We start from the raw sequence: 27,582 nt of genomic DNA on the forward strand, positions 1-27,582 counted from the left end.
AAAAGAATCTCGATAGTGTAAGGTGCTTAGTTTCAAAATAGAGGACCTTTATGATCAAAAGGGTCAGAGCTAATCAGACTAAGCTAACTGGCTGTAAGACTGTGAAAGATAAAAATTACGGAGTTAACATAGAATTATTAGAGGGAGGAGCGGTGCGGACTTTCGAAAGCCTTCTTATAATCCACAAAGTAGCAGTCCAACGGACTTTTCAGCTCATGGCTCACTGGAGAAGACATCGAAGGTTGTGGATTTGGTCTGCACACGCTCGTCTAGGTAGAAACCCGGCCTGGTTTTTCCTGAGGACGTTATTGGGTCCCTCATTCTCATCAAGAGGATGCTTGAACACTGAGTAGCGTAATGCCTCGGTAATTGTTTTGAAGTGTGATGATTTAACGTTCACCCAGTTCCTTGGACAACGCTTTTCTTCCCACCCTTTTGTCATCAGTATTATTAGTATTATTATTATGTAGGTACAAAGATTTTAATAATTTATATTTTCTGTTTCAGATTCAAATGTCTTTGCTTAGAAAATCTTGGGTGCAGCTAAAAGCATTACTATGGAAACATTTTTTGCTAAGACGTCGAAATGTCATTATGACATTTGTAGCATTTGCCTTGCCTGTATTCATTATTTTGATTTTGAAATACACGTACATAAAATTCTCTAAAATATCATACAATGAAGTCCACCATACCGACCCGGATCCTGATTTTCTCTATCAGTTCAAGTCCATAAATAATGTTTATTATGCACCAAATGAATCATATATCAGCGATCTGATGGAAAGAGTTTCGAGAAAAATTGGCCTTCCTCTGGAAAGTAAGTATTGCATGATGTTTTAAATAACTTTGCTGTAAAATGTAAATAATTGAACAAAGCTCATTCCATAGTCGTTTTCTTCTATGGTCTCCATATGCTCGTATACTATGTAGGTAGGTAGGTAATCACATAACGACTCAGCCTTCTAAAGCTGAAAAACACGGAAAAACCAAGTAAACTTGTGGCATACACAGCCAAATTTTACCAACATTATTAAAGGATGATAATATGTCAAATAGGTATAGAGAATGTCTATTGGCTGCATTATAATATTATAATATAAGGGAAACTGTCTGGATTAGATTGGAACGAAATAATAAGCAATTTGTGTGAAAATAGATGTACCTATTCCCCATAATATACCAAAAGCGGCCCGGCACATTGACCGATTGAGAGGCCCCCCATACGATAAAAAATGACAATCAATTTTAAATTTTCGAAATAATAAATGCAGGAAGTTAGTTATGCTTTGGGTAATATTTTAGTGAGAAATGCTCATCTTATTATAAATTTAAATTTAATTTACTTATCTAATGATTTTCTGACTGGTCGTCGCTATAGAATTTGTTTCCCGAATATCCATTTTTGTCGAAATCGACATTTTAATGCAGTTCAATTTCTTTTATCGAACTCTACCGAAATCATTTATAAAAACAATATATTTTTATCTAGGAACAGAGATATTTAAAAAAAAAAAAAAAACCCGAATACGCCATGTTAAGTTACAATTACTCCGTGCTGTTCTCCCGAATGTCCAACTATTCGTACCTGAATATCCAAGCTAATTTCGGTCGAAATAAATCTCTGGCTGAGTTTTTATTTCCCGAATATGACTTTTAGCCAATCAAACCGCGCTGACGCCGTGCATCTCGCTCCCACATTCACGCTGTCTAGCTCTAAAACAATCACGCCCACTTTCATATTTTTCCGCCGTCCGGTGGCCTCTTTCAAATTTCGTCTTATTGATATTGTTTTTAAAGTTATTATTGTTTTAATAGTGAATTCATCAAATTTGAAGAGATCATTTATAGCTGATACATCACTAGTTCGCCCTGAACTTATAGCAAAGTTATGGAAGTGAGTATTTTAACCTAAATAACTGCATTTTGTTTTGATAAATGACACAAAATCCTAACGGTTATATGAATTCTACAGTATGACCCGGCAACTACTATGACGTAAAAAATAATTATTATTTCAAATTATTATTAAGGCCGTACATCAGTTGAGGCACGGTCTAAAAAGATCGTTGCTAAGCGATGCGCGGATTGCGGGTCACGGGTGCAAATGACGCCTGTCAAACGAAATATTATTTGTCATATAAATCCAACATACGTCCATTTTATGTTCTGTTTATTGTTCTATTAGTAACAATAATAATATATTCATTGACATATTTTCTTTTTAAAGTAAATGGGTAAAGTTTTTAGTCATCTTTACACGATTTAATAATTAATTGGCCCGTCGCCATCACGAAGCAAAGTGACGTGTTTCTAGCTCGACGTTTTCTCACTGAATGCGAGCGAATCCAAAATTTCGTCGCGCCTACAGTTGAAAATTATTTGCCGTTTCACTGATGCGTCACCTTAATCAAATATTGTTTGTCTTTATTTTACTTTTAATCTAGGTATTTCTATGAAAATAAAGGTTATGCTATTATTTATTTTTGAATGCGCTGATAGTTAATTTAATTTAATATGTATGTTAGTAACTATTTATTTGGTGAATATTATATACTTAAGACATTGGTACCTACCTAATATTAGCAGCCAATGGTAATTAATTTATAGATGCTATTATTTTGTGTTGTCATTCTAATTGTAAATACATAATATTTATTTGGTGGTTTGTAATAAGTTTAATTGTTAATTATAAAAATAGGTATATAGATATAATAATATACAGATATATATACAAAGATTTTTTTTTTTGTAAAAAGTATTAATATAAAATTGTTAGCAAGTACAAGTAAGTACCATCATAAAATATTGGAGAAATCCGTGACGTCGGTTAGTAATTGAAGCAGTAGATACCTACTTTTATTTAATAAACAAATCCCGATAGTCGCTTGATTTTGAAGAATACTGATGAGCAGGTATTAAAAGGCCAATAGTTAAAGTTTGTCGTCATAAGTATGTCACCTCGTAGCATGGTAGATGATTCGTGGACTGGGTCGTAAACCCAGGAGATGCAGGGACGATCCTGCCGGGTGTCTTACTTTTTTCAAAAAGATTTTAAATTCTATTGGTTATAATATATTTTCTCAGAAGTGATTTTAAAAATTATGTATGTTCAATTATTAGAATGGTACATTCTTAAATCTTGTAAATTATTCGTTCAATAAAAAAATAGTTAATTACTTAAAAACTATTTTATTAGGTACATAATCCGAAAAAAAACCGAAAAAGCGATTGCCGCATGTTATTATTGCATACGAACTTCGGTGATTACGATCATTAAGTATTTTAATAGTAGAAGTAATTATTAACAATTATCGTGTAAATAAATATAACATTTGAGGCGCGTACTTTTTGACCACTCAGTAATCTGTGGGCCGTGCAGCAATACGCTACGGTCTTAAATCCCGAACGTCCTTGTTTTGTCCCGAATATCCATTATTCTGAGAGAGCGCTAAAAATTTCCCGAATATCCACAGTGAGTACTTGTAAATAAAACGTATTTTCTGTGCATTTAATGATTTATACCAGTATATTATTCTTGGAATGTATTCTTAGATAATGTTGCAATCATACAGTGTAGAAAGAATGATTGTTATATCTACTGATATTTAAATATACGACAATGAAATTTGTTTTTCGTCTCCTGTAAAATTGACATTTGGTCTATTCGGGAAACAAATCCTATAGCGACGTGGTTTTAACTCTTTAAGTCTTTTAAATTTTGAAAATTAATCTGAAACTACCTTTATAAAGAGCCATTATTATCAGGAATAATATACCTCAGATACAGTGGCGGCTGGTGACAAGAATATTAGGGAGTGCAAAAAAAGACTCACCTATTTATGCAAGAAGTCCATCCTCCGATTTTTGGATCTTGAGAATACGTCGATTACACGAATATTAAAGTCCGACATTGAAGATTTTATTTTTTTTTCGATACTTAACATCGCAAGAGCATTTAACCTATCTTGAGACATGGTATTTCTCATAAATGACTAAATCCTTTTTAAAGTTGAGAAGCAACGCTCACTTTCTACTGACGTCATCGGTATTGTACAAATTATTTGCAATAGCTTAACGCTTTCACTAAATACTCCGAGTAAATTATTATTTGTGAATAGCTGTAGTATGGATAACGCTCCATCGGTGACGTAAAAATCTTCTCGACTGTATAAAACAATTAATTCATTTTTAAGTTTCAATTTGTCAATAAAATCGTATGTTGCCATTGCCGTATTAAAATCTATAATAGGAAATTTTTTATGGTAATCGCGAAATTTTTCACTAAAAAACAATTTAGATATTACTAAATGACCATGGTATTCAAAACGATCTTTAGCTTGGTTCACTATCGTATCGCATACTTCATGACATATTACAGAATGTGGTAAATCATTCGGTCGACGTTTTTTCGTGGGCTGAATTTGTAGCGTATTATTTTCCCGAATATTTTGAATAGCAAGTGTAAAATGTTCATTATCTTTATTAATCTCTAATACTTCTTTTGATCTCGACTGAAGTTGCTTAAAAAGTATATCGCAGTGGGGCATAACTTTGGCGAAAAAATCTAACCAATAATTAAAATTCAGCATTCCAGCTTGGTTTATAGTATCAGCGTCTAAATTTACTGATTCTAAAATGTGCTCTATACACTCATTTAACATACCGTTCTTATATTAAAATTCCACCTCGTTGTCGGTGCTGATGGTATTTTTCTATTAACTATTTCTTTCAAAATATCAGTTCTTTTTGCAGATCTCGAAAAAAAAACTGGAAATGCTCGTAAATTAGCGAAAAAATTTCGGACCATTGTGTTAGCGGAAACACTTCTTTCCATTATTAAATTTAATTGATGGGCGTAACAATCTATGAAGTGTGCGTATAGATACGAAGCTTTTATCAAAGCCTGTACACCACCTAGTCGCCTGCTTATAACGGCTGCACCATCATAACTCTGCCCGATTAATTGGGTTTGTTAAATCTCGAGAAGTTCGAGTTTTTTGAAAATTTCAGATGCAATACCTACCGCTGTATGATCTTTCGGCGTCATAAATTTCCAGAAACGTTCATGTATTTATCCGCGTAATTCCTACCTAACTACCAAAACTAATTGTTGAGTTGTGGCTACATCCGTGGTTTCATCCGCCTGGATCGCGATAAACTTGCTTTGCGATATTTCATGTTTTATTTCATTGCGAAAAACCTCTAAAATTGAATCTAAAATATCGCTTTGAATTGTTTTTGATGTACCCTTAAAAATATTATTGCTATCTAAATGTTGTTTCATTGCAATATCAATTTCCGAGACGAAATCAATAAGCCCTCGATACACCCCTGGATTATTTGAATCTACGGATTCATCGTGTCCCCTCAAAGCTAATTCAGATGCCCCGCAGAATTTCACACAGTCAATCAACCTGGATAAAATATATCGATTATTGTCTACGCGTTCATTAAATTTTTTCACTGACAAACGATACCCGGCGTCTAACTGAGATCGAATATCTAATGCTCCCAACACTGCAAGTTGCATTTCATTTCAAATGTGTTTTTCAGAACTACTGTGTTTTTTCACTTTATCTGATAGGTGAACTAAATCTTTCACGCCAGACTCTGACCAGCTTGATTCACCTATAAATAAAAGGCACGGAAAACATAAAACAGTATTTAGATATGAAGAACCGCATAACCATGGCACTTTTGTATACATTTCCACGTTAAATTTTTGATTAATCACTTTGCCTTTAACTGTACACTTTTGAATTAAATTTAAACTTGGTGTAGGGCGTCCCGCAGCCTTAATTTCCAGTCGTTTTGAAAAATCACGACGATTGTCTTTAATATACGAGGGTGGGTCAATAAGTCCTTAGAAAAGCCGACAGGTGGCGCGACTAGTACTGTAAGCGGTTTGTTTTCATGCAGCGGCACTACCGATTCAGTATGCTGCGAAGTTTCAATCAGATTGGTCGGGTTGTTGTGTGTTTCTCGTACATTTAAAAAAAAAATTTGCTTGTGGAAAATGGAAAAATGGAAAATGGAGAAAATTGAGTTTAGAGCTGTTATTAAACATTTTAATATAAAAAGGTTAACAGCAAAGGAAATAAAAAATGAGTTGGATTTAGTTCACGGCATATCTGCTCCTTCACTTGCAACTATTTATAACTGGTTAAATGAATTTAAACGTGGTCGTACATCAACAAAGGATGAACCACGCTCAGGACGTCCTGGAGAGGTGACTACACCAGAAATGATCAATAAAATCCACGATATGGTGTTAAGTGACCGAAGATTAAAGTTGAGTGAGATAATTGAGGTTACAGGGATCTCAAAAGGTAGCGTCATTTCTATTTTACATGACAAATTGGGCATGAAAAATATTTCTGCAAGATGGGTGCCGCGTTTGCTCACAGTCGACAATAAACGCAATAGGGTGGTGGCTTCTAAAGCCCTGTTGTCGCTCATGCAACGCTATCCGGATGAATTTTTTCATCGCCTTGTGATTGTAGATGAAACATGGATACACCACTATACTCCCGAGACGAGAGAACAGTCAAAGCAGTGAATTGCGAAGACAAACCATGTCCAAAGAAGGCGAAAACCGTAAAATCAGCTGGTAAGGTTATGGCTACTGTATTTTGGGATGCACGTGAAATTATTTTCGTTGACTATTTGGAAAAAGGAGAAACAATAACAGGGGATTATTATGCATCTTTATTGGACCAGCTAAAAAACGAAATTGAAGAAAAACGGCCTCATTTAAACAGGAAAAAAATCCTCTTTCATCAGGACAATGCCCGTGTTCACACATGTTTACGATCAATGGCTAAAATTGAAGAATTGAAGTTCGAATTGGTCGACCACCCACCGTATTCGCCAGATGTAGCCCCCCCAGTGACTTTTTCCTTTTCCCAACTTGGCTAAGTGGACAACGTTATTTTTCAAATGAAGAAGTCATCGATCGGACAAATGCTTATTTTGAGGACCTTCCGAAAACCTATTTTTCTGACGGTTTAAAAAAAATTGAGAAACGTCTAACCAAGTGTATTGAGCTCCAATGAGATTATGTTGAGAAATAAAAAAAAAATACAAAAATAAAAACTGTTTTAATGCTTTTTTCTAAGGAATTATTGACCCACCTCGTATTCAACTGAAAACGACATGATTCACTCACTAATCAATGCTGTAAATACTCGTAGTTAACGAACTTTCTAATACAAAAAAGATTCGCGTACTGACCACTGTGACCTCGAATATTTCAAGGAGATATTCGTATTCGGTAATGTTCGTACGTAACAGCCGAAGCAGTGATTCGACAATCTTGAGCTGGGGAGAACACGAACTTTTAACGGTTAAAATATCCCATATTTGATTGCGTCACGAACGATTTCACTGTGAAATTCGTATTGGTATGACGCCACAGATAAGTTTCGGGCGGCTTTATCTCAAATATGCACACCGAGTATAAAAATGCGGTTTCGGAACGCGCGCGCTGAAGTCGCTAGTATTTTTTGCAAGGAATGCACGGGAACTTTTAAACTGGCTAACTCATATACATTATTATATTATTATATTTTGGATATCGTCTTTTAATCTTAACATGGAGGTGCACTGCACTTGTGCTCCTTTACAAGAGCCGTCCCTGCTCAGATACCTTATGAGAATTCCCTTTATGATATGTGTGTAATTTATAATAATATTATACTGTCTATATACCTATCCACGTTAATTTAATTTCAGATATAATTGGATATATTGATGAAAAAATGCTTTTTCGTATAAAAGGATACCCTTTAAAAAAAGATGAAAACTTAGCTGTTATATTTGAGGTAAGTGATTCAAATCTCATACTATATAATATTTATTATCAATAATCGTTATATATTATTATTATGCCTATTGGAGGAAGGAAATGTTAAATGTTAATCCATCTCGATACAGCTTGTGTTACAGTGAGCAAAAACATAATATCTAGGTCAGTGGTTCTTAACTTTTTGGATGTCACGGTGCACTTTTTAAGAAAAGAAAATATTGTGTACCAGTGCACCAAAACCAGTCTGGTTCTATTGGTCATAAAGCAAAGAAAAATATACGGACATAACTTTTATTACAAATTAAACAGATTGCATAACAACCAAAGAAATTGTTTTTAAAGAACATATATATTTATATGTACCTACATATATGAACAAACTGTAACTAAAATTACCAGTAACAAAATGGAATTTATTTGATGTGAAAATCAATTAATTTTGCCGATTTCAGAAATATTACTTCGAATATTTGATATAATTATCCTCAATTCTTCGTCTAAATTCGTAAGTCATTCTCGTTTTTTAGTTTTTATATTAGTTATTGCTGAGAAACCGAGCTCACACAAATATGATGTTGAAAACAATACAATGCAGTTCCACCATGAATTGTCAGAAGAAATATTGAAAACTGTAATAATATTTTCAGTGCCCTCATGTAGAGAGCTGGATATTATTTGCCTTGGACAGAAATAATCCAAAATTCCTCTATAGTTATTTCAGAAAAAAATATTTTTAGAGTACGATTCGTTGACACGGTGACCAATTCTTCTTCTTCTTAGTACGAAAATTCACAACTCGATGTATCAATCGTAGAAAATGGATTTCGTATTCAGTCATAATTTTCTATACTTAAGAAGGAAAGTAATATGCAATCTTTTCTTCCAATAAAGTTAAGTGTTCTACAATAGCGGAAATAATTCCTTCGGCAATGTTTTCGTGAACTGAAAAAAAATTTAAAAAAAAAATGGTTAAGGAAACAATCCCACGATGGCCGCGCGCCTTAAGCGTCTGCCTATAGCGTCGTGAGTCCCAGGTTCGAATCCTGGGTCTGGAAAGTACACATACTGTTTTTCAATTTGTGTTTGAGTCAGAATATGGACCTAATAGATTGAGCAAGTGGCTAACATCCATTTCTCGTTAACATAAAAATCTGTTAATACAAACCTCCACTCCGTGGAGGTCCATATGATCTTCTTAGGATAGGATGTGGTTAAAATAAAATTGTATCAGTCAAATACTGAAGATGAAACCAAATTCACAATCAAGTCCCGTAAAGATACCGTAGCCTACATTCCATTAACGGGCATGCTTTGTCACTGATAGGTACGTCATAATAATTATGTTCGACTAAAACAGGACGGCACTACCAAATACCATGTTTTAACTTTACAATAATCTGTATCTCCTTCTAAATGTCACTAGATTATATGAGTAGTTTATTTTAAATGTATCTTTTTACAACTCATTGATCTATTAATTATTGTTTTTGTTTGTCTAATTCTAATGCATTGATAATGGTACTTACAATGTTAATTTATTTATTCGCGGTTTAAAATTTGATATTTTTCAATTTGTTTTTATAATATCGACAATATTATGATATAACTACTTTATCGACGAAAATAGTTGTTTGTATAGAATATAGATTGTGGTGACCAACATATTGTCTAAATAGCTGCCGCCATTTTTTTCGTCAATTCAAACATCCGTGACAGTTTTCAATTATTCTATAATACAATATGACTGTACAAGCGCCTACGCACTGCACCACGAGAGCCGCCTGTAATGATGAATTAGTGTAGTGTAGGTCAGGTATAGGGAATCCAATCCCGAGCCAAAATTCTGATCCCGGGATTTCGGGATTACAATTTGACAATCCCGGGATCCCGGGACTGGTCCCGGGATTGGGATTTTTTTTCCATTGTTAATATAAAATTTTTATATTTACAAATAACATTGATAAAATCGGTCAAAAATAAATCTAGTATAATTTATACTATTTAAGACATTTATTGTTAATATTGTATAAGTTAAATCTTGGAAATACACAAGTTTAATGGAGTAAATAATATTGTAATATAAATAATAATGTGAATTTAATATGAGATTGCTATTTCTGATAGTAAAGACATAATGAATAGATCAGCGAGATTTAAAATAGTAAAGCAAATAATCATGGCGTACTTATGGCCTTTCCGCTTCATAAATCTAATTAGTCAGCCAAATATGAAACTGCCGTAAAACGTATGATATCATGGTGGAATTACTTTGTTAAAAGTGCGAAGCATTGTTTTTTTACCAATCTTTCTCATTTTTAATAATCTATGTGAAAAAATAAAATGAATCGGCAACCTACACATCAAACTTCATTCAAACTCAGCTTATTTCTATTGTAGTTATTTTGTATTAAAAGTATTTTTTCTGTTATATTTTCCATAAAAATTGATAAAAAAATCAATCCCGAAATCCCGGGATTATGTTTATCAATCCCGGGATTCATAGGTATCGAAAATAGCTCGGGATCCCGGGATTGGATTCCCTAGGCAGGTATATGAATTCAAACGTCGCTCTAAGAATAACAAAAGGAATCCGATTAGCTCTGGTATGTATACGAGTATACTAACGCAGGATGCGTTCGTATTACAGCACTTAATGGCGGCATTCGTAACAAATCTCACATTCATATTAATCGCTTCTCCATAATCACAGTAGGTATTCAACATTTTAGGTGCATCTATTCTGATTTTTAATATTTAGCTCTATTTGTCTACACAGAACACAGATCAAATGCCTGATAGAATAAACTACACCATCCGAAATTCAAAATCATACCAGACTTGTACGGTCATTCCTGAAACAATAATTCCAGGGCCCCATGAAAATCATGGTAAGTGAGAAAATTTAAATATGTAATAGGTATTAAATAAGTTAACACATACAACGTTCCCATTATTTTTAAATTGTAAACATTAGAATCGGGTTTAAGTTTGGATTTTGAGTCAGTTGAACGACTCCACAGCCCTGGATCATTTGTAACCAAACCATCCTAAACCGTTATTATAAATCTTTTTCTTATTGTGCCATCCCCTAACGGAGGTCGGCCACCATCAAGGCGATCTAAGATTTTTCATCTGCTACCCGGAACAGTTCAGTAGAGCTCCACTCGTACCATTCACGGAGGTTCTTAAGCCACAAAATACGGCGCCGTCCTCTTCTACGCTTACCATTGGTCTGATACTATGCAGAACTTCTCGGTCCTTTCCCATTCGATTGAGAACTTCAACATTTTGTTACACGATCAGTCTAAGAAATTTTGAGGATGCGTCTATAAAGCCACATCTCGAACGCTTCAAGTTTCCGTGACATCTATTGGTTTAGCGTCCATACTTCCATAGGTACCATAGAAAAGAATTGAGAGAACATAACAACGTAACATACGCAGTCTCAGACCGAGGTTAAGGTCTCGATTGCGAAGGAGACGTTTCATTTTGAGAAAGGCACTCCTTGCGATCTCAATTATTCTAGTTTTTATTTCCTGAGACTGATCCCATTTCTCATTGACCCATGTACCGAAAGTTGGGTTTTCTCTCTTTTTTTGGGAATTCTCGAGAAATTTTCGAGATTTTAATTTTGTCTGTCTTAAATAAATAAAAAAAGTTATATTTTTTTGGAATTTGTCTGTTTTTATACTGATTTTTACAGGTTTTTTTTTAATTTCCCGATATCTCGGAAATTCTCGAGAATTCTTTTCTGAAAATCCCGAATCTCGAGAATTCAAAATTTCATAATTTCGGGAAATCCCGAATCTCGAGATTGAGATTTTCTAGGGAAATACCGAACTCTACATGTACCTAAATATTTATAATCGTTCACACGTTCAATTAGTTCGCTGTTTATGACAAAACTTGTATTGGTGTCTGGTGTCGATATTTTTGATACTAGTAATAGTTTTGTTTTCTTCGGATTCATTTTTAAACCATAAGAATTACTGACCTCATTAACCCTTTCTAGGTACCAGTTGATGCAAACTCTTTAAGCTATCAGCACAGTGTCATCGCCATAATATCGTATATTGTTAATAGGTTTCCCATTAACCAAAATACCCACCGATTCACCTTGTAAGGCTTCATTGAAAATAGCTTCTGAGTACAGGTTCCGCCACCAAGGGCAGGCACACCTATATGTTTTTTCCATAATGTACTCGTACAGTGACTGTTGGAGATAACCACATTGACTCCTAACTACTACACCAGTCAATTTTTAACTGAACGACTTTTCAAACTCTATGAGTTTGGATTTGTTACCCGAGTACCCGACCAACACAGGTGTTTATTAAACATTACCAAATTGGTACTTTTGGCCATCAGTATTAAATTAAGTACCTAGAGTCTGTATTCCATAAACTGGCGTACACGTCACACGGAAATCATTGTGCCATCGCGTTCAACTGTTCAAGTTTTCAATGGGAGGGAACGAGATGGATGGTGAAGCGGGGGGAAACCAGCTTATAGAAGCAGCGGCACGCCGCTTATAGAAGACAAACTCTACTAAAAGCACGGCGTCGGGGGAACGCCGCCAATTTCTCCTTCGGTAGTTTGTTTTTCCGGTGGATGGTTGTACTACTCGTACTTTACATTTTCTAGACCTGTCCAATATTATGTGATAATATTTCTTCACTATAAATCAGGGATTCACAAAGTGTGTCCTGCGTGACTTTTGAATGTGTCCCGCGAGATTTATGTTAAATCTGTATTGTTTTTTTATTCTTCATTAAAATTAAACGTCTTCTGGCAAGAACGAGGACTTTCGCTTGAGGTATATCCAAATATAGTTAAACATGCCCATCAAGTGGCTTCTGTATTTGGAAGTACCTACATTTGTGAAAAAACCTTTTTTTACCATTATCATTAATAAATAATTAACAGACAACCATATTGCATCTGTTTTGTGTATTCACACCACAAAAATTGAGCCTAGATTGTAGGATTTAGTTTTAAACAAACAATTGCATAAATCAAGTAGTGAAAAAATTTTTATATTATGTTGTAGTATATTAATAAGAGTAATAATAATATAACTTTACACAATGAAATATATATTTAATTTTTTGCCTTATGTTTTTTAAAAACAGAAGAAAATACGGCGGCCCGCCAAATATTTTTGATTTCAAAATTGTCCCTTTGACGAAAAAGTTGATGAACCCCTGCTCTAAATTATGGATATTAACTAAAAGGCAACTTAAATTTCAATAAAATGTTAATTTGTGTCCAAATGGCAATTTATAGGGTTTACTTACCCTCTTACATACGCCGTAAAAATAGCACGTAAATGGCGCATGACAGTAATATTGAATTTATTTACAGGTGACATTTATTCAACATTCGCAACCCTGCAGTTGGCAATTGATTCCGCATACATTGAGGAAAGGTCCAAGATGGCAATCACCAAGGTAGATTTTTATAATAAACACACTTATACATTATTCATTCATTCACTCGTATGTATGATGGCAGAAAATAGCAATATAAAGCCGAGTACTCATCAGCGAGCCGTAACTGTAACCGTTCCAGCGCATCTATTCAAAACACAAGACTTCTATCGGCAGCTGCTATCAAGGGTAGTTTTTCATATATTTGTATTTCAGTAGTATTAGCACTTATTGTAACAATTACAATAAGTCAGTTGTAATTGTTACAATAAGTGCTATGTTTTAACAGCACCTCTCTTGGCTGTGCTAAATTTTAGAGCGAGATAGACAGTGTTGACTGTTTAGGCGGATAACTTATTTTAGCAATACAATATTTCGATACAAACAAATGAACAACTACCTTTGATAGCTGCCGATAGCATATACTGTAACCAATTCTAGATGCAAAATAAATATTTATTAGGCTCGCGAACTAATTATTTGGCGTCCATACTGGTTACTGTATCTGCAGCGGTTACAGTTACGGCTTGCCAATGAGTACCCGGCATAACAACTCCAGAGGGGTGCCGTCATAAAAATAGGGTGTTAGTATATTGAGACCATTTATTTTTGTTCTGAAAACGGGACATCTACCAATTTTTACGTAATAGTATGTGTATGTGTATAGTTTTTATTCATTAATAAAAAGAACAGGAATGTTGATGAAGAAATGAAAAGAACAGGAATGAATAATATAAATATAAAAAAAATATGTTGTTTTATATTTTTCTGATGAACAAATTTTCTTAAGTAGGTATTACTGGGGTTGCTTTTAAATAAGAATGAAATTTTTGGCAGGATTTCTTAAAATTGATTTTAATTAACAACATCGCTTTAAGAATTGCGACTTGCAATTGCGTTTTTTTGGTCTGTTATAATAATGCATCACACCTATTTAATTTACAATACTATTTGATTATAGCATCATACAAAACTTTAAGCTTTTAAAATAAACAATATAATATAATATAAATATTTATGTACCTACTTGACTGTGTCAACTTAAGAAATGTTCAAAAGGTCCCACAACATTCAGTTCATCATCTAAAAGCAATAAATTAACTAAAATAACGTCTTGAACCAAATGCACACCTGCAATAATAAATAAGATGATATATGTATTTATTCAAGTAGCACTTTAAAGTCAAAGTAAGACAACCTCTTATCCATACTGATTTGAACACATGCATATTCTCACTCTTTTTTTAAAGATTGACATGAGCAAAGAAATACACTTAAGTGTTTGTTATTAATATTATTTACGAGCTCATGCAATCTGTTACCCACCCCTTTGGGGTAAACACCTGCATTTTGCACCCTATTTTAACTATGTTGATTAAAACATGTGCATCATTATTAAATTGGTCCCACGCTCTTGTGAATATTGAAATAAACCAGAAAATGCACTTAACTGGTAATTATCAATATTATTTACGAGCTTATGTTCAATACTCGGGGTAAAGCAATCTGTTATCTACATTAATTGCACAAGTGTGCATCTTATCTAGATTTTTACCCTCTTTAACCTTTTGACCCGAGCTAGAAAACTCATTAAACGTTATTAATGTTATTTTTCGTTGCTGTAAACAGACACTTATGGACACCTGCATAGTCAAATCAGACTTTGGACTGAGCCAAAGATCCCATTTACTTATCTATGTTATTTATCGTTGATGTAAACAGTCACCATGTAGAACACCTGCAAAGTGGAGTCTGTTCAAGTCAAAAACCCATTAAAGTGAATCATATATAATCTCAGGAAATCCATCCCTGTTTGTCTTTTGTCTCCAACCATTGTGCAGTACGTAACCTCTGTCTGTCAAACATTTTGTACTAAAATTATTACTGAAATAAATAGTAATGTTTTACTTCGCGTAAAACCCTATTATTTCCCCGTGTTCACAATCAATTATAAACGCCCACCGCTCAAGCATCCTAGAAGGTAAATCTCCTGACAAATTACCTTCAAGACGTACAGTCTATAAATGTACAAGAAAACTGTGAAGAATTACATCAAGGAGTTTCACAGAGTGTCCCAATTCTGGTAAGAACTAAAGGAAGGTTAATACCATCAAACCATATAGGTCACTTGCCAGCCAGATCACCTGCTTCCTCAAGGTACTCATCACTAGGACATAACAGGTCGTCCACAACTTGTTCGTCTGTGAAAAGACTCTTTCTACGGGTGCATTAGTTCCGGCCAGGCATAAATTTAATGTATTCAATAATTATTATACGAAAGTTTTTATGATTTAAATTATTGGTGCGAAAGTGTTGGAACAATTCCACCCAACGACTTTCGATTGAACCGTTCCCAATGTTTCATTCTGTCACTTTTCGCGGTGTAATATAGTTAGTAATAAGTGAATATTCATCAAATACTTCTGTATCTTGATTACAATTAATATAATTTCTTCCCACGTAGGCATTTTGGTAAAATCTGCCCATTCAAATATTTCTAAATCTTCAAAGAATTATTTTATTTATTAATGAAAAGTACACACAGGTTAAGAATACATGAAAATTTATCTGATGTTATATTTTTCCGAAAAACAAATTTAGTATCTATATTACCTGGTGTTGATTTCAAAAACGAATGAAATTCTTGGCAGGTTTTTTTCGAATTCACTTTTACAATTAACATTGCTTTAAGGACATATACTTTCAACTGTGTTTTTTCACTCGTCTACGACTTATTCATAAGAGAGAAGACCCTTTCTACTGGTGCATTAGTGCCAGGCAGACATAAAATAGATTCAATAATTATACGAAAATTTTTGTGATCCAAATTATTGGCGCGAAAGTGTTTGAACAACTCCACCCAACGACTTTCAGTTGAAACATTCCCAGTGTTCCATTCAGACACTTTTTGCGGTGTAATGTAATTAGAAAGAAGTGAATACTCATCAAATATTTCTGTATCTTGGTCACAAGTTTCTTTCTCTTCGAAAACGGGACATGTTGGCGTCCCGAAACTGTGCTTGGGGACAACGGGACAGGCTACCTAAAACGGGACGTATGGTCACTTTATGTTAGTTCTTACTTGTAAAATGTACCTAACCACATCTAATTATTGATTTATGATATAATTATAACTTCTGTATTTTTTTTGGTAATATTTCTTTGTTATGTTATAAGTGTTATAATTTTTTTATCTACCCTGCCCACCTACTTACTTACCATATTATTATTTGTTAGATTTTGACAAAATCTAACTAATACACTTTATATTTTTAGCTATTTTAGCTTTTAGTTTACTTAGACCTTTTAAGTTTTAATAGAGAATCATTTTTATCATTGCTAGAGTGGGTTTTTTTTCATACGATCGGTTAGTTTTAGTAAGGATCGTATATATAATGTATGAGTGAGTTGATATAATTGCTAGGTATGTGCGTATTTATATGATTGTGGAATAATAGCTCTTATACACATGCATGGATTTACTGGTATCAATAGAGTGTAAATTAAACTGTCTCATTCTTCAAGCGTAGATGACACGCAATCTTATCATTGTATGTGATAGGTTGTGAAAAATGGTAACGGTCACAATGCGCTGCGCGGTGTAGCTAATATTTTTTCCGGCAGGTTCGCCACTATCGTTCTACTGAGCATACGCATACGTCATAACTATCGCGTGAAAATTCAGAACCGCTGAAATTTTTTGATCCATGCATGCAATCTTGCAACTTGTACGATAATACGTGTTTACGCGTGCATTTTCTTGTAATGGCCGCAATTATACATACTGTCAGCAGTTAAATGGATGCACGTGTAAACGGGGTATGAGTATAAATAAACTTATAAGTAACTGAACATTTTAAAATGTTGCTTGTTATTTCTAATTCATGAAATAAATTGTTTTTTTCAGCAATTCACGGTACAGCGTTTCCCATATCCTTCATACACGATAGATGATCTTTTGGGCATGAAGTATGATACCTTATTGCCAGCTTTCGTCATTAACTGCTTTTTATTCCTATTTCTCGTCAACTCGTCCAGGATCATCATAGAGAAAGTTTCAGGAATGCGTGTAAGTTCACTTCGTATAAATATAATATTTTTTAATGTTGTTGACAACTGGGTTATACTTTTGTTATTTAATGGTTAATATAAACACATGCATTTACTGATTGCAGAAATAATTTTATTGTATAATAATACAATTATACTGTACGTACACCTAACTGAAGTTCACACCTACCAGCATACCTATTCGCATTAATTCATGCGTAGAACGCTTTCGTTTCAATGAAATATTGTTTTTTTTTTGTGTAGGTAAGTGCAGGAAGGGTTAAATATATATCGTCACCTCAATAGGTACTACAACTAGATAACTTGATTTTCACTGGTTTTTGAGATTGCTATTGAATATGATTCTAGGTAAGTCGGAAGTTAATGGAAACTGTATTAATTTTGTGATTGAAAATATTAGATAACTTTAAAACCACAAATGCATTAAATAAATAAAATAGTATATCTAAAATATTTTTTCATACAATTGAACGATTACAGAAGCACAATTTTCCATTTTTATTTTAAATAATAATTATAGCCTAGATTTGTTAACCAAGTAAAGTTTAAATTTCATTTTCCCAACAATGACCAAATCACAGTTTTCTAGTTGTAGTAGGTATTAAGGTGACGATTATATTAGATTAGACGGATATCTACATAATTGGCTAGATACCCACCAAATATAATAAATAATATTCAGTGACGTCCCTAGACATAATGCCGCCCCTAGGTAGCGCCAAAATGCCGACCCAGTTTTTATACAGTATTTTTCATTATCCTTTCATGACTAAAATATCTAAGAAATGTGTTTTATACCTAGATACATTAGCGACAAAATAATTACCTACTAAATCAAATTTAACTGCCATCTCTGCTCCAAAAGAAATATTGTGAGTCTACGATTTCAGATACATTTGAAAATACACCTGACAACTTCCAAAATTCGCGAGTGACTGGCAAAAATATTTGGATAAAATTAGGCAAGTGTATACCTACTTATAATTCAAAAATCTCCACGTGTCATTGCTGGTCATCAAAGACGTGACCTCCAAGGACAACGGAAGTACCTAAACTAGACATCGCGAACCCAACAAAAAATACAGTCCTGTTAAAATCATGTATGTTAATCAATACATTTTGTTTCCAACCAGTGAGCTGATTTTTTAATTAAAGGATATTTCCGTTATTAATTAGTTTAGGTAGCTATTTCTATATATATACCTAACGATTGTCCTCGATTTGCCGCCCTTCGAGTAACTGCCGCCCCCAAGCGACGCTCAATCTGCCTACCCCCACGGGACGTCACTGATAATATTTAACCTTTCCTGTACCTAGATAAAAAAATAAACACTTTTTAATTGAAACGAAAGCGTTTTGCGCATGATATGCGAATAATATGCTGATAAATAGGTATGAAGTTCAGAAATTATATTTTCTTGGTTTAATGTTAAAGATGTTAAAACGATTTTATTATTCATGGTTCCTTTTTTTAAGAACGTTCCTGTTAAGTATATTTTATTCTCTCTGGTGTTTGTTTTGAAATACTTAGGTACATACTTATTTATTTCTTATTGACATGATACTCATTGTTTCCTGCTGTTTTCACTACTTCTACTTAAATAATATATTGTTATTTTTCCCTTTACAGGAATTTATTCGAATTCAAGGAGCTTCGAGAAGGATATTATGGCTATCGCATTACATAAACTGCATATGCATACAGTATGTCGTGGCTGTACTTTTAGTGCTCATTATCAACTATGGTGCTGATCCTCTGATCCCGAAAACTAACATCTGGATTCTAATCATTTCGCTGATGTTTTACACAAATTATATTGTACTGATGACCTTCGTTGTCAGCCATCTCTTCACAAAATGTATGTCATATAGAATTGTTATGACGTAGAATCTTGATATCAAGTTTCAAAAATGCAAAAATTATTCAAACAACAATGCAAAATGAAATCTCATAATAATTTCTTTCGTATATCTCTTTTTTCTATGCTAGGTATATCTGTTACCGGACGTCAGTCTTGATTTTAGCCATCTTTTATCTGTCGCCGACCCAAATAAAAATGGCGTACACCAGCGCCATCTTTAGATTAATAAAGCCTGAGCATAAATTTTTGCACAAGCAACGAGTGGTCCACTTTCAGCTATCAAAATCAGATCCCAGATTGCTAGACATATTGATTCGCCCTTTTTCGTTTCGAATTGAATTATAAAATATTCTCAAATCAAATATATTAACTATCAGTGTTATTTATAAATACTATACATTCCTGTTATTCATCAGCTGTCAAAGTCAGACTAGTCCTTCACACAAAAACCGGTGGTAATATCGATTTCCAAAAAATATGTAGCATTCATCTATACATTACATTATTGTAGAAGGCGTGTTAATGCAAGTGTATTATTTATCATGTAACTCATCTATCCTAATCAAACCATTCCCTGTGTGAACACGACAGACGCGTCAGTATGAGCACTCTATAGAACAATGACAGGCAATGACAGGTCATCCATAGAAAACAACCAGTAAGACCAGTGAATGTAGCGGCTTTCTACTTGAGTCGGCAATGCGTGCACACAGTTACTGTTAGCACACACTAAAATTAGGCACACAGTTAGCACACATTAGAGATAACGATTTCTCGACTTTTTTTAAATCCTCGAAGGTTGTGAATACTCGAGAAATTTATATGTTCCCAAAACATTTTTTTTTGATCCGAAAATAAATCCCAGAACTCTAGCTCTCTTCCTTCCATTATTTAAAATCTAGTCGAGAGATTTTTACTCTGATTTCAATTCCACTTGAATACTTACACATTTTGATAACTTTTATACTATTTCGTAAATAATTAAATAATAATTCTTTTGTGACATTTCCATATATTTATAATATATTTTATTTGTCCACAGCACTGACAGCCTGTCTCGTGATGTCTCTATTTTGGATACTATTTCAAATTTCATCGACATATTTAAATTTTGCGTTATCAAGCTACTTTTGGTCTTTAGTTTTATCAATAATTAACCCTAATGTATTGATCTATTGGATGTTTAAAATAATCGGCATTTATGAAATAAAAAGTAAGTATTACTTATCAATTTTTCATGATTTCAGTAAATAGTATTGTTGTTTTTATTCACAACATGGGTTTACCCCTTAACAGCACTTTCAGAACTACATTATAAAACAACGGAAACCGTGCTAATGGTTTTCGTCATGACTCATAACAATCATAAGCTTCTAAGAGCTTTCTGTTTCACCGGCGTGGCGAGATCCGCATTTTTATACATAACTGAATGGGCGCGTTCAAACGGGGACACGCGAGATGCCATATTGGTCCAAGTAAAAGAAATGATTTATTACAGATATAAATTATTAAGATTTTTTTATTACTAACTTTTCAACCATCGAAACGCATACTCGTTGACTTATATAATTAGGGATTGCAATACGGAATTAAAATGTCAATACCGGTTTTTCGGTATTTCTTAAACATTTAAAAAAAACTGAAGTAGGTGCTTAACAATAAATAAAATCTTTTTAAAATATTATTTTATAGCAAAAACCCACATACCTAAATTTATTATGTTGACATTTAAAAATATGACGTACTGATAATAATTGTAGAACTAGTGATTTTTTACAAATAATTTAAATAAATTGATAATTTTAACTAAGCCCTCAAAACTTCATCAAGTGCAAATAAGTCCGGCTGCAGGAAAAGCTTCTTAAATTCAACGCTTGTACAGTCATCAATTTTTATAGAATAATAACTGAACATTTTTGTCACGGATGTTTTCTATTTTGAAATAATATTATGATAAGTTGTAAAATATATTATTGATGAAATTTGTTTTATTATTCTTTCACCTCTGAAGGGCAATTCACGAACGAAGCAGTAAAAAACACCGCTTAACTGAAACATGTAAAATTTTTAGTTTTATAGGAGATATTGAGTGTGTAGAGCTTCGAACGACATCAATACGTGCGAGTGAGAAAGCATTCAGCATGCTTATACCTCATGTCCATGCGTTAGAGTAAGATAGAAAGTAAACATGCCAAAACGGATCGTTTGTGAATGCCATAGAAATTAAATAACATTTTTATCCATTTTGGTAATGACTTCATATTTAATCAGTACTTACTGTTAACGTTGCATGATTAAATCATTCATTGTTGAAGTACGTAGCCAATTAATCTTTAAACAGGCTAGTGACGTCTACAATATAACAATATTACAACACGGAATTTCCGTTGTATTTTGCAAACAAACATGTGTGTTTCTGTATTACAAAATCACAATAAATATTTAAGTGAGAATTTAAACTCAAAATAATACTTTCAGCGGATATAGAAAAAATAGAATAACAGCCTGCTCACTACGTACAAATTTTTGACGTTTAATAATATGTCAAAGTCAAACGGATAGTTACTAGCGCCTCTACCGGCAAAGCGTGTATAGGTACTAAATTGCATACTGTACCCGACACCACCGGTTGACATTTAATATACTTCGTTGTAGTAGGTTTGCGCTTAGGTTGTGCAACCGGCAATACTGCTTCATTCAAGAATTGGCCTTCTGTTGGATTCACTCAATATGTTTCCATTTTAGCAGCACATAACTTATAATTCATTTTCAAAAACGTAAACGAGTGTGCTTTTTTAATACCGAAAATTCCGGAATTTTGGATTTTTAAAACCGGTATTTCGGTAGTGATAACTACTGGAATACCGGTTTTGAAATACCTGTATTGCAATCCCTAAATAATATAATGTACATTTGCGCCTTGTATCTACCTAGCGGCCTCGCGTACATGCTGTACCAACCTACTTTTAATAACAATTGTGTCCGCTATCATTACAGATGAAGGTGTGCAATGGAATAACATTTTTTCAACCCCGAATGACGACACCATTGTTTCTTTTGGATGTATATGGATCATGCTCCTTATAAACTGTGTTGTATTTCTGTTTTTCACGTGGTACATGGATGGAATCAATCCAGGAATGTATGGAGTGCCGAAATCAACGTTGCTCTACTACCGGGTAAGAGCGAGACCAAGCGAGACTCAATAGTTGAATTGTTTTTTTTCTTAGCATGACAATGAACTTACAATAAATTGTACCAATCATGTTTCCATGTTGACCAAAAAATCTTCTTCATCTAGTCTACCTACATATTATTACACTGAACTCCCCATTTACACGGTAGATACGTTCAACGCGATACCGTCTTACAAAAAAAACGTGTAAAAAAGTATACACTGAAATACTGAAATATTTAACTATAAATATTAAAAATCAAGGGTAACAAAAATTATTCACTATGTTTTAACACATTCTGGCCAAATAAGAGTTGATGGCTTTGCACCGTGTTATTTCAAAATCGTGTGAAAAGGGAGTTCAGTGTATATGTTACGCCGAATGTGTGAAATTGCGTATTACATGAAATCGGCAAAAAATTTCCTATTTCATGAAAAATGCAAGCCCGTTCCCTTATTCATGAATTAGGCCAAATATCTGCCTTTTTTATCCACTTGTATTATTGATAATATTTTTATTTTTTTGTCAATTTAGGATATACTCTCACCTTATAAATCTAGTAAGATTAATAAACAAGATGATGCTGAGTCGAGAAAAACAAATTGTGTTCCATTATTGGCTAAACCAAAGTTTGCTGTATCTTTAACAAATGTAACAAAAGTAAGTACATTATTATTATTTTAAATAAAAATTGAATGTAATTAATAATTATCATTTTGAATAGCTACACCAGGTTTTCCCAAACTTTTTTTGGCAATGGAACACTTCGCAAACCCGGAAATTTTAACGGAACACTTAGCTTATTTTTTTTAGATTGATTCCTACTAGTTAAAATTAAAAAAAAATGTTATTAAAACACATTATTTATTTAGTAATTACATATTTTTAAATACACAACTATAATATAATATAAACATAAAAATATTAATAAATAAAGCACTTACGTAATGACTTTGATAATTTTGAGTCCTTGAATTGCATATCTTCTTGATATCAGGCACAATATTGGTAAGTTGCATTCTAATATCTGCTGTGGCATCGAGCCTGTTCCTTCACTTTGAGTTCGTTGCAGCATAAAATATATAAAATCCCGCTTCGGATAAATAGGTAGTAGAAAAACGGAAGTAAAACAATCATGCCCCCCACATCCTGAAGCGGGCTCTCAGGCTAGGATCTTTGGCGGGCCCCCTACCTATCTCTAATGTTAAAGACAGTGTGACACATCACATTAATATTTTTCAAATTTTGTTACAGCTCATATTAAGGGCCCTTATTCAGTGTATTATTAACTATTGTTTTCTATTTTTAATACATCTACTTTCATCATGGAGTTGTCGAGTATCAATACGCAATAATCAAAAATTACATCGTTCAATAATTATATAATTTAATTTTTTAAATTATATCAGCACCTATCTTGCTGCTGTTAAAATAATATAGCACTTATTGCAAAAACAAAAACCAACTTATTGTAATTGTTACAATAAGTACTAATACTTTGATACAAACCTACCCTAAGTTTGATACTATTTATCACTTTATCACTTTAGCGGTCGATAAGTATAGAATAGACCCACGGAGACATATACCCAGGTGTAAAAACTGCTGATGCTTCTCAATCAAACGAGGGCCTCGTGATACGTTCGATTAATACCGAGTGTGGTGCGGGGCGGTTGGTTCGGTGGTCCATGTTTATAGTGGCCTCTTCATTCGTTGTAGTGTTTCACCACGAACTGGATTTTGGTATCCCGAAATCATGGAACAAGACCCGTTTGGTTGATCCCTAAATCTCATTATCGTGGGATTTTGGGATTACGGGATCTGAAAAAAAATGATTTTTTTTTTACCTATGAAATCATAATAAAAACATGTCACTGAGCTTGAAAATGTAATCTTTTCATACAGAAAAGGTCGTAATCATGCAAGCACTGAATTTTTGGGAAAATGTTCATATTATGTTTTCACCAATACCATGATAGCGTGACCGGGGACAGCATTAAAAACACTAATCTCAAAATTCTGAGATGATATATTTCTGTTCAGGAATAGAATCCCCAGTGTAAACCCAGAACAGCTCACCATTTTAAGATACATTAATATCTACTTTCTTCTGTTTGTGTTTTCAGAAGTACAATCCTCAGAATTATGTCGAAGCTCTATCAGATGTATCATTCAATCTCGACAAAGGGAGTATCACAGCACTGTTAGGTCACAATGGCGCAGGGAAAACCACCCTTATGTCAATTATAACAGGTAAATAAACACAGTAACGGATTCATTGAACCTTTTTGAGCCGCGAACCATAAGGGAAATTGGTTTCACAACACAAGCAAAAAATCGAAATCGATAGCTTCTTTTCTTGGCTAGGCCAAACTTCCAGTTTTGGAAACCATCAATTTGAGGTTGTCAACCGGTTCACATACCTGGGTTCCAATATCACAAAAGAGAATGAGGAACTGGAAGAAATAAAAGCCCGAATAACCGCTGCAAATAAATCGTACTTCTCATTGCTGCCCATATTCAAATCCAGAAATGTCCACAGAAAAACTAAGACGCGGCTCTATAAAACCGCCATACGCACAGTCGTGGCGAGTCATGGACGTTAAATGTGAAAGCTGCTGAAATGGTGGATTGCTTTGAGAGAAAGATCCTTAGGCGGATATACGGACCCAAGAATGATGGTGGGGAGTGGAGAATTAGGTACAACACGGAACTATACCGCTTATACCAAGATACAAAACTCTCCAACTTCTTTTCTTCTCAATCTTTTCTTCTTCTTCAAATTATAATAATAAACATGACCATAAAATAAGATGTAGTAAAATAATATGGGATCCTTTGACAAATTAACATTTTATATTTGACTCAAAAACATATGTTCCTTTTGAATATTTTAAATATTGATTAATTATTACAACACTTAAAAATGTAAACCATCAATAAATTGTCTCAAATTGCAAGCTTCATATTATTCTACTAGATGCCTCTGGTAGGCTTTCCATGATACCTGTATAAGATTCTATTTTCTCATAAATAGGTATGATGACTCCAACAGAGGGTGATATTGAAATCGATGGCAAGAAAACGACACTTCACATAGATGACATACGTCAGTCAATGGGATTTTGCCCACAGAATAATCTAACATTCTCTAATCTGACAGTTCAAGATCACGTGATACTTAATGCAAAGGTAATGTTTTATTTATTTCTGTGCCTTGCTATTTTATAGGAAATGGCGGATTCACACCAAATATTTACTCAAGTTAAGCTTGTTGCAAATTTTAAGACAATCGTACTTAATAAGTGACGTATAGTTAATAATAGTCAACCGATAATGTGTAATATTGTGTCCCATTGACATGGTATCCAGGATCCAGGAAGGGGGAGTTTCGCTACCTACAATAACAGAATGAGAACCAAGTGTGAGAAATAGCTTTTGGTTTACCACTTAAATTTTGAACACTGACACCAAAATATATCCAACGAAAATGTAAGATTTTTCATGTTTAAAGTAAAAATTTTATCATGTATTGTGTAAAGCAGTGGTCTCCAAACTCAATAAGGATGTGAGTTACTGATACATATTCCTTTTTTATAATTTTTTATCATCGTCCTTTAGCGTACCATACATAATATTATTATATTACTTAAAATAAATTAGGACATCGAACATCCAATAAAACATGAAATGCGTATATACTTTAATTATTTATTTATAAACTAAACACCCACGGTGGCCGCGCGGCTTAAGCGTTGAACTATCACGCCGTGGGTCCCAGGTTCGAACCCTGGTCTGGCAAGTACACATATTGTTTTTCAATTTGTGTGTGAGTCAGGATATGGACCTAATAAACCTGGACAAACGATTCCACAATGCAAAATGACTTGCCGGTAATTTATCTTTAGAGTTAAAAGTGCTAGGAATTTCTATTCATTTTAATGAGCAAGTGGCTGACTTCCAATTCTCGTAAAAAACAAAATCTGTTAATACAAACCTCTACTCTGTGGAGGCCCATATGATCCTATTAGGATCGGACATGGTCAGAAAAAATAATAATTGAAAAATATCTTGAAATAAGTGTGAGTAAAAGTAAAAATAATTAGTGAAAAGAATGGCATTCACTTTACTCTACATTTTTTTCAATTTTCGGTACCTAGTTACTCCCATCCGAATGCATTTATCAAGATGTACAATATTATTATGTGAGTCAGTTCAAGAAATATTTCATTTCGGAATCCAATAATAAAATTTTAAACATTTTTTCAATTCTGGGTGAGTACCTTGTCACTTCCATCTGAATGCAATTATCAAGATATACATCTGTGAATCTGTTTCAATATTTACTTTTAACCACTTTCATAGTGGAAAACGTTGATATACGTAGGTAGAACAAAACAATGCCTTCATTTTGAGCACAAATCGCAAAACTAAAATTGGATACTTTTCTGTTGGGACGAATGTGCCAAAAATTTCATATTACAATGGCAACTTGTTAAGCAATTCATTGAAGCGTTCAAGAATTATTTAATTTCGGAGTCCATTAATAAAATTTGGGGGGCAAATTTATAAATAATATTATAAAATATCCTACAAGAGCTACCGTTTGGCGATCACTGGTGTAAAGTATAGTGTCATTATTTTGTCTACAGTTTAAGGGAATGAGTCATATAAGAGCCGTTGAAGAAAGCGATCGCATTTTGTCTAGCCTGAGTTTGGTGGAGAAGAAAAATGCAATGCCAGGAGAACTGTCAGGCGGTATGCGGAGGAAGGTGCAGTTAGCAATGGCGCTGGTTGGCTCGCCGTCTGTACTAATCTTGGACGAGCCCACGGCCGGCCTGGATTTCGAGTCCCGCAAAGAATTGTGGAAACTTCTTCTTGTTAGTATAACTATATGTTACAATATCACTATCATTAACCCATTTCATGAATACTTTAGTGGAGACAGGTCGCGCCGACTCGTAGGTGAATAAGCATATAGTTATTGCTACCTATGGGAAAGCTGCTCATTGCTAAATTCAAATTTCGTAGTGTCTGTATATGGGAGTAACCGAACAAAACAGAACACGAATAAACAGAACATAAAGAAACAGAACATGAAAAAACAGAACAGTGACAGGGGAAAAAATAAAACATTCATTTTTGTCGTAATTATTTATTAATTAAATACTTATAAAATTTAAGTTTATAAACGAAGTACATATAAATTTTTAATATAATATATAATCAGTGCA

General features: G+C 33.7%; 1 protein-coding gene across 1 annotated transcript in view; it reads left to right on the forward strand.

Moving 5' to 3' along the window:
• Positions 1–476: 476 nt before the first annotated feature.
• LOC147074259 (phospholipid-transporting ATPase ABCA3-like) overlaps positions 477–27,582 on the forward strand; it is a 29,880-nt gene continuing 2,774 nt past the window's right edge. Inside the window, exons 1-12 of the mRNA XM_085943939.1 lie at positions 477–820; positions 7,738–7,826; positions 10,587–10,698; positions 13,175–13,260; positions 17,147–17,308; positions 18,941–19,169; positions 20,215–20,385; positions 22,170–22,351; positions 22,883–23,008; positions 24,475–24,601; positions 25,386–25,540; positions 27,001–27,228. Of these exons, the coding sequence (XP_085800065.1) occupies positions 514–820; positions 7,738–7,826; positions 10,587–10,698; positions 13,175–13,260; positions 17,147–17,308; positions 18,941–19,169; positions 20,215–20,385; positions 22,170–22,351; positions 22,883–23,008; positions 24,475–24,601; positions 25,386–25,540; positions 27,001–27,228 (1,974 nt within the window). The 5' untranslated portion in view covers positions 477–513. The remainder of the gene's footprint in view (positions 821–7,737; positions 7,827–10,586; positions 10,699–13,174; positions 13,261–17,146; positions 17,309–18,940; positions 19,170–20,214; positions 20,386–22,169; positions 22,352–22,882; positions 23,009–24,474; positions 24,602–25,385; positions 25,541–27,000; positions 27,229–27,582) is intronic.

The sequence above is a fragment of the Rhyacophila brunnea genome, unplaced genomic scaffold (genome assembly GCF_057557595.1).
Source record: "Rhyacophila brunnea isolate RB1 unplaced genomic scaffold, BYU_Rbru_1.0 scaffold_16, whole genome shotgun sequence".
NCBI lineage: Eukaryota > Metazoa > Arthropoda > Insecta > Trichoptera > Rhyacophilidae > Rhyacophila > Rhyacophila brunnea.